The 9,393-nt window shown below is 38.2% G+C and overlaps 1 protein-coding gene across 1 annotated transcript; it reads left to right on the forward strand.

Moving 5' to 3' along the window:
• Positions 1–2,439: 2,439 nt before the first annotated feature.
• Positions 2,440–5,964, forward strand: IFNGR1 (interferon gamma receptor 1; the record flags this gene model as incomplete). Its single annotated transcript, XM_010010628.1, is given in 6 exon segments — positions 2,440–2,554; positions 2,946–3,118; positions 3,773–3,933; positions 4,655–4,718; positions 4,721–4,819; positions 5,849–5,964. Coding segments are annotated over 6 exon segments (728 nt in total), but the record flags the coding sequence as incomplete, so codon positions are not given.
• Positions 5,965–9,393: the final 3,429 nt, after the last annotated feature.

A 9,393-nucleotide genomic window follows, 5' to 3' on the forward strand; every position in this document is an offset into this window, starting at 1 on the left:
ATCTTCCTGAAAGCCTGAGCTTGCTTCTAGAGATTATATGATTTCTTTTTCTTCGTGAGCTCCACTAGGAGTTCCCTGTTCAGCCAAGCTGGTATGCCCTGCTTGCTTGACTTAGGACACCATGGGATTGTCTCCTCTTGTGCTCTAAAAGGTCTTTCTTAAAAGCTGACCAGCGCTCATGGATCCCTTAGCCCTCATAAGCAGATCCCTAGGGGATACTGTTAAGTAGCTCCCTGAGTAGCTTAGAAATTTTCTTTCTTGACATCCAGGGTAGTGTCCTGGGTTCAGCTACAGCAGTCATTTTATTCTCCTTCTTAGTAGCTGGTGCAGTGCTGTGTTTTTGACTTTCAGCCTGGGAACAATGCTGATAACACCGATGTTTTTAGTTGTTGCTCAGTAATGTTTACTCTGACCAAGGACTTTCTCAGTCTCATGCTCTGCCAGGGAGGAGGGGAAGCCAGGAGGAAGCAAAGACAGGACACCTGACCCAAACTGGCCAAAGGGGTATTCCATACCACAGCACGTCATGCCCAGTATATAAACTGGGGGGAGTTACCCGGAAGGCCCAGATCGCTGCTCGGGTCGGGCTGGGTATCGGTCGGCGGGTGGTGAGCGGTTGTGTCCTCTCCCTTTGTTATTCCTCGTATCATTATTATTGGTAGCAGTAGTGGTTTGTATTATACCTTAGTTACTGGGGGGCTGTTTTCTCAAACCCCGTGGGAGTTAAATTCCTCCGATTCTCCTCCCCATCCCTCCGGGAGCGAGGGGGAGGAAGGAAGGGGCAGGGGGAGTGAGCGAGCGGCTGCGGGGGTCCGGGATTGCCGGCTGGGCTTGAACCACAGCAGGTAGCAACTCTGACTATATACAAAATAAAACAAAAATGTGGATTGGGAGGAAGAATGAGGGAGAAGAAAGCCAAGTGGTATGTTATAGCATAACTAAAAGCCATGTAGCTTCTACTGTCAGAGCAAATATGCTCTGGGATATCATTTTCCACTCTTCTGTTAAGCATAGTTTTATTTGTATAATAGTACACAAAAGTAACATTTTGTAAGACTTAACTGCTGTGCCTTAAGACAAAATGCTTGAAGTAACACTTGTGTGCTTTGACACCTCTCCTGTCAACTTGTCACTTTTTTTTTTTTCTTCCCCTTGTGGTTGAGAATTTGATGATTGTGTTCTTTTTTCCAGTAACTGAAATACCACTTTTGAATGTATTAAAACATAACTAAACCACAGCACCATTTGCAGTGATGCATGTTACATGTATCATATCTTCGTGGTTAATAGCATATCTCAGCCTCTGTGTATTACTTTCTGTGGGGTGTCATCTTTGTGGTCTTGTTCTCAAGAGGTGAAAATTGTTTACTTCGATATATCACAGAGTGAAGTTGGAACACTTGCTTTGTGAGCAAGCACCAGTGTAGAGCAGGTCAAATATGAGTTAACTGTCATCATTTCACAAAAGCTATATTAAAAAAGCCAAACTAGACATTGAGAAGCTAAGAAGAAACAATTGAAATAGATTGAGTGACCTTCGGGTTTCTTCTTCTGAATCCCATGTGAACAGCCTTCAATAATTACAAGATCATGTAATTTTCCTTCCCCTGGAGCTGCTCCACCAATATCCCTGTCGCTGTTGGTGCTTAAAATAGTTTCCTCATACAGCAAGCTTCTATTAATGCTGCTGCTTATTTTTGTATTTCTTACTGCATTACCTCTGACGTTGTTTACTGAATGTACTTTAAACACTTTCCTGTAAATAGAGCTATATTACAGCTTCAGCATTCAAATTCCTTACAAATGTTAGTAGTATATTAGCAACATCACAGCTTTCTAAAAGTACTACAGGAGTGATAAAAATGTCAGTCAGCAGTTTGTGTTGAATACAGGCATTCCCTGGCAAGCCAGTTGGTTTTTTGGCAAGCCTGAGTTAGGAGACTATAGGATTCGGTAGGGCACCCCTGGAGCACAGACCCTGGTACTGCAGCTTTGGTATCTGAGTTTCTAAGAGCAGGAGAAATCTACAGGAGCTGGGTTGATCTCCTCTGACTTGAGTAGATTCATGCTATCTGTCTTGTTGGTATATCTGTATAATACCAACATAGGGGTATAATCACCATAGATTAAGAATCTGATATGGGCTATCTGGTGGACTTGCTTTCAATGTGTGTGTGTTATGTGAGGTTCTGGATTGCAAACAGTAAGAAAGCTGTCTCTGTGGGAGAGAAGATTAATAAGTCATCTTGTGGGACTAGTACATCTTCATACTGATGACAAACGAGTCCATTTGAGGGGAAGTATTTGTGATTTTTATGTCTAACTTTTCCAGTCATTTCTAGCATGTTGCCTTTTCAAAATAATTTAGAAAATATATTTGGCTGTTCTAAGGTTTGACTGGGTCTGCTTATCAAAGTGCAATTGTTCTATTTTTTGCAGTGCCTTCACCAATGCAGATCACAGTAACATCAGAAAACTTCAAAACTATCTTGCATTGGCAGTACCCACCTATGTCTGAAACTCCTCATTTTACTGTGGAAATCAAACCTTACAAGTAAGTTCTTATTCTTTTGTCATTTCCTGTACCTTATATTCTCTAGAAGCATAAAAAGGCAATCAGCCCGTGGTAAATTATTTTATTTCAATGGGGTGAATGTTGCCTAAGTGTAAATTACAGGAGAAATTGTCAAATGTGGTTGAGGTTGTCGGGGACCTCTGGAGGCAATCTCTGGAGCTCCAATCCCTCTGCTCAAGCTGGATCACCTAGAGCAGGTCACCCAGGGCCGTGTCCAGATGGCTTGTGAATATATCCAGGGATGGAGACTCCACAACCTCTCAGGGCAACCTGTGCCAGTGCTCGGTCACCCTTCCAGATGTTTTGGAAGTGTATTGTACAGTATTGTGCAGCTAAAATAGTATTAACTATTCCTTCATCTGTTTTACAGTTTAGGTTACTATAAGATCGTCTCGACTTGTGTGAACATTTCATCTCATTTTTGTGATCTCTCAAGGGAAATACATGAGCCTTTTGCCTCTCACTGGCTTCGAGTTAAAGCTGTTGTTGGGTCACAACAGTCCAAGTATGTTGAGACAAATGAATTTATTTTGCAAAAGCATGGTAAGTTCCATCTTGAACTAAACCTTGTAATTTCCCCCCCAAATTAAAAACCTTAGTAATTATCCTTTTTGCTGTATTGTTGTATCTCATTTGGGGGTGTCATAAATTTAGGAGTCTAGGATGAAATGAAGCATGATAATTGTTTAGCTGGAACTCATGTTTAGTCATATTATTAGATACCAAAAATTCACATAGGTCATTTCCATGGGGAATCAGGCTTTCTGAATACTGTTGCTCAAGGTGAGATTTGTTTAGATTTTCAGGTGACCTTTGTTTCAGTACAGTATTGTTTTTAGTTGAGTGTTGATTTATGGTGGGATCTAGTTGGCAGTATTTTGCGTTCTATTCTTCACATATATGTTTAATTGCTTTGTTTTTTCTGTTTTCAGTGATTTGAATTTCTATGGCCTTATGCATGTAGGACAGTTGGGCTGCTTAACAGCAAAAGTCTGCACAGACACTCTCTGTTTCTATTTTAGAAGCAGATTCATGAATGTATCCAAATACCTCTAGGTGTCATAGCTGCACAATATTGACAGCTTTGAAATAAACATGTAATTCTTCTCAAATCTCTGATTTTTCTGAAGCTAACTATAAATGGCATATTTTATGATAAAAGCTTCAGCCTAATAGCAAAGGTGCAATGTGTTGCAGGAAAAATAGGACCACCAAAACTGAATCTCTCAAGGCGTGGTGATAAAATTATGGTTGATATTTACCATCCTGAGTTCCCATCTGTGGAACTTCTTCCTTGGATTGGAGACATCTATTCAGAGATCATGTATTTGGTGACTTTTGGGGATAGTAAAAATCAGGTGAGTTCCAAATGAAAACTTCAAATTAAAAATACTTGTTTACCTTAAGCTCATAAACAAGATATTAGCTCCTGTGACACACAGAGCAACAGATACCAAGAAAACAGTTGAATGTAACACAGGACTGCTGATGCCCTAAAATGTCGAGTGTATGACAGTGAGATATGTGACTGGAAGGTCTGGATTTTAGTTGCCCAAATGGATGTCTTATAACAAAAATGAGATTATTGCATTAGGTGTGCACAAGATAGTTACTGGATTCCATGCTATTGTTTCTGCATGTGTTGCTAAAACATTAGTAACTTTACTTATGCACCTTTCGCTTGTCTAGCTAGACATTTCATTTAAGAAGATTACCTTTCAAGAAACTGGTACCACTTTATTTAGTAATCATGGAGGATGATTGAGGAAAACTGTAGTAGGAATGTTTATTTGCAGTTACCTTTTTGTATATGTACGAGTTTTTTGTAAGTGAATTAGGGCTGCAAATCTAGACCATGAACAGCACAAATTTTACTGGAAAGTCTGATCAAAGAGAGCATCTTAAGGTGGCTCGTAAGTTGATGGCTGTAGTTTACACAGCTTTTGCAAGGCATATAGATGATGTAGGAGCCATTCCTAATACTGTTTAAAGATTTTTTAGGAATATTGGAAGGTATTGTAATACCTATATTGCTGTGTTGAGTCAAATGATATAATGTGACTTTAATTTTTTCTGCAGAGCAAAGAAGAGTTCCCTGAAGACAATTGTACAATGTATAAATGTAGCGTCAACATACCTGTTCCTGCTACTGTGTTTCAGCAAAGGGAACTTTATATGGCAATCTGATGATTGGTGCCTCATCAGAAGAAAGCTGCATTGATGTTCCTCTCAAGCAGACATTGAGTAAGAGGATTCTAAAGCTTTAGTACGAACATACTGAGTCTGACCAGAGATCTGATCTAGTGAGGTATTCAAGCTCTGATACAGCCATGGAATGGCTTGGATGCTTATGGGAGAATATGAAAAAGAGGAAAGGTCATTCTTTCCCAAATGCACTTCCCAGTTCTACAGACCTGTAAAGATTATGTGTTACCTTCCAGTAACCCTGATGGTTTTTTGGGTGCTCTTCCTGCTTCATTGGTATTATAAAACTTGTTTCCCTTGCACCTGATCCTTGGTGTAATTAACAAATGACAAATGGATCATTCATCAAGTTACATAGTTTTCAGAAGCATTGTCTCACTCTTCCAACAAATGGCTTTTTGCTTAGTCTCATCAGTGTGGAACATATATGTATGCTTTCTTGAGTTTGAAGCAACTATAAACTTGTCATAAAGTTAAGGTATTAATGTGTTAAAGAGAATAAAGGCAGCTAGTGCCCCAACTTTGTATCTCTGATAACCTCTTAAAAACTTTTAAATGTTACTTCATTATGGCCCAAAACTTAACTAGAGAAGAGAGAGAAAATTGATAGACACAGTTGTGCTCTTTCTTGTACATGCAAGAGCAACGGTATGAGGGAGGGGGGAGGATGCTAAGGAGTGTCAGACTAGCGGAATCTTACTTGTAAACGTTAACAGTTTTATGGTTTGGAAGATTCACATTTTAGCTATTAACATGTAAAATGTACAAATCTATTCATCCCCTCCCCCATCATCTCTACGGAACAAAAAATTAATTATAATAAGATTCCTTTACCTCTATAAAACATCATTTGTTTATATGAAATTAAAATCTTCTGACATTCTAATTTTTGTTTACTCAATGTAATACTTTATAAATTGAGTTTTCTTGAGCAAAAAAGTGGTAAATTGCGTGGCTATAATGTGTATTTGTCATTCTGAGCTATTACTGTTTCTGAAGTTATTCTAAATGATACAGCAGTGCTTTATTCTTCCAAACTTCCTAACCAATTTTGCTCTAACTCCTTAGGCACAGAATATATCATTGTTCTGTGTGTTGCTATTCTTAGCCTGACGCTAATGTTGACAGTATGTTGTGGCTGCAAGAAACTAAGGAAGAACAACATAAAGCTGCCTAAGTCTTTGGTAAGTTCAGACTTCTTTTCTGCATCAGATTTTTAATATCCAGATAGGTAACTTTTATAATTATAATATGTTTATGCCTGTCTCTTTTTTTTTTTTTTTTTTTTTTTTTTTTTTAAAACCATGGTCTCATGAATGTTTAGTATTTATACTAGTCTAATATTCTGACAGTCTGGGCAACTGGAGGCATGGGTCCTTTTCTTCAAGATATTCTGTGATTCTATCCATTTCCATTGAAGTTTCTAGTAACAAATACACATTGCAGATATGACTAATGTGGGAATGTAAAATAAGTACTTAGCTCAGTAATTATAGATTATTTTATCATTAATCATTTAAAGTAATACATAATGTGAATAATTGATCTGAATAATAAGTTTAATGATATGAAGTCATCTCTGTAGACTTCTTGGAGTTGAGATCCTGACCTTTGAATGTGTACTAGACATTTCATTTTGTACAGGTTATGACCACTGTGCTTTACCTGAGCTTGTCTGAAAATGAAACACCTAGGGAATTTTTCCATCTGAAAACTACTGGAGCTACTGAAGGTGGTGTTTCTTAGGACTGCTGCCTTCCAGTGATCTGCTTCCTGGTGGCTTTAAGTAGATGCTAAATAAAACACATTTGAGTGACTTTCAGCAAGTTGGAATTCTCCAAGAGAAAGAGAACTAAGAAATAGTAATTATCACACAGCTACATTTACAACTCTCATGCACCCGGAGCAAAGAAGAAAGAAATCCATTGCCATTTAGATACAAAGACTTACATAGTTTATAGTCTTTGCTGTGCTGCTTGTGACTCCCAAGAACAACATGTCAGTCATGTATAGGTCCTACTTCTACAGTGCATCTGTCTTCCTGTGTGGGCATTGAATGATTACCTTCATTAGAGAATATGTTTAAATGTTTTAAACATCCTTATTCCTAGTAAGAACCTACTAGGAATATGCATCTAGTGAAGTAGGACAGATTCCTTTGCAAGACTTCATCATGCTTGTCTTCTGCTGGATCACAGGAATGCAGCTGTAGATAGAGCCATTCATTTTCTTCCATTTATCTCACAAAACATATTTCAAGAGGCTGTCTTCTTCCATTGACCATCTTCGGTCATTTCAATTTCTTCTCTGTGTGATTTGTCCTATACTAGACTTGTTGTAAGCACTTATCCACTTTCAAAGGAGCCTGGCCTTAATTTACTCATAAGCTGCAGTCATCTCCTCTGCTTTAACTTCATTGTCATTTTTTTTCCACTGCTTCTTTAAATGGTGGCAAATATTTTTGTGGGTAGAAAACACACAGTCTCTGAGAGAGACTCATTGAAAAGCACCAACTTTCATTTTTAGCTCATACTTAAGTCAACTTTTCTGCTATCTACTGGTGCTTTTTCTGAGCCTGACTGAACTGACAAGGCTGTGTTCTCTCACTGTATTTTTAGAACGCTTTCATGGAACATTAAGAATTTCTGAGTGACTGGCTTCTTTGGTTATATGACATTTTTTATTTGGAACATACGTTTTTGATTTGGTGGAATTGTAATTGGTCCTGTAAACTTTGATACTTGCCACAGATAATTGTCATCTTAAGAGAGAAGCTGCTTCATTAGCTTTTGAATGTTCCCCGCTCTGTGAGCAGTATGGTACTACAGGACAGTACCATAGTTTCCTGTTCATACATTTACACAGCATTGAATTGTTGTGGACCATGCAAAGGCCATGCAGATTTTGTCAAGGTCATAGTAAGATTTGAAACTGACTTCTCAAACTCTCCTCAGAAAATGTGCATCTTAAAATTACTGGGAAATTGTAGGTGGACAAGTCCTTAGAAAAGAAGGTTAAGAAAGAAACTGATAACTTTTATGGATTTTTTGGGACATGTGGTTTATGTGCGTCCTTTAATCTGGCTTCCACTTCTCTCTAGTCTATAGAGACAGTGAAGACCTGAAAGCTCAGGTACTGCCATTGGATACAGGAAGATATCTGAGCACTTGTGCATGCCAGGAAATACTGCTGGTATCCAGCTTAAATTCACTGGCTGTCGGTTTGCTGGTGTTAAATAATGTGCATAAAAGAAAAACATTAACTTGTTTATGGTAAATGCTTTTCTTCAAATAGCAACCGTATCTTAATTACCCTTGTTACTTGAGATGCTTTGAATGTTAGTGTAGTAAGCTAACTTCTCATGGAAATTAGAAACAACTGCATGAATTGCTACATTATCATTGCTCAGTGAGTCTTAAAGAACCTTTGGTACCAGGAAACCTAGAAGAGTTTTTTCTTCTGATCACTTCCTTCTTTCATGGATGGCAATAAGAATTTATTTGCATCATCTTGCTTTGGTCAAAAACTGACTGAGAGAAAAATAGGTTTCCTTTTTGAGAACAAAATGTAGTTGTACAGAGGGTATGTACTTTATCCTGGGGTTCTACCTCTAGTATTGGCATATGGCACGGTGAAATGCAGAACCTGAACAGAGTAAAAGGTGGTCCCTTAACACATTTTGGGACTATGATTTTTTTTTTTTTTTTTTTTTTTTCTAGAGCTACGTGACAATCCTAAAAGAACAGAAACAAGAACTCGTTGGGTTTAAGTTTTAACTTTAGTGTATAGCATGTACTGGTATGGGGAGAAATGGGAAGTTGTAAATGCAGTTTTTAGCTGTAGCTTCTATAGCATTTTGTTCTCATTTGCATTCCTCAATTATTCCAGCTTACACAGAGAATTATCTTCTCTTGTCACTTATTGTGAGACTATTGGAGTAATATTTTTGCTACTCTCCCAAAACCTACAGGTGCTGGTCCCTTCAAGGTCAGTGATGGTATAGCATAAGTATCCAGTATTTTTTCAGATACCTGTATGAACAGGTTTTCAAAAGGTACATTAATTCTACCAGCTGTTCATAACACTTTCAGTATCTGTGCATTGTTAATTGTTTTCTGGTTTCTGTGACTATCTTCTAAGATTCTGCTTCTTAGGAACGGGTGGTTTCCATACATTCTCATGGAAATTACTTTGACTGTTACCTATATAGTATTCTGACTGCTTCTGCATAACAGAAAACGAACATCCAGAACAAATGATGGCTGAATGACAGCTAGGTCATTCAGTGTGATATATTCTCAGTGTTAAGAACCACCTTAGTGCTCTTCTTACTAGTTTTCTAGTGGCAGCTGTCAGGATCGCCTCACTTTAGTGGTGCTAACCCAGCTGTTTATAAAACTCACTTAGATTACAAATAACTGCTATCCAGGGAGTGTCAGTTTGGGTTTGGTGGTGGTGGCAGCATTTGTTTGCTTCTTAAACCCCAGTAGTTCCATTGATCCAGTCTAAACCACAGTACCATCAACAGATATCAGGGCAACTGGGGGGAAAAGTATGGGGCTGAAGTGAGAGATGAAGACCAAGTAAACTATAGACCAGTCAGTCTCACCTCT

This window comes from Nestor notabilis, unplaced genomic scaffold, assembly GCF_000696875.1.
Source record: "Nestor notabilis isolate BGI_N333 unplaced genomic scaffold, ASM69687v1 scaffold32852, whole genome shotgun sequence".
Lineage (NCBI taxonomy): Eukaryota > Metazoa > Chordata > Aves > Psittaciformes > Psittacidae > Nestor > Nestor notabilis.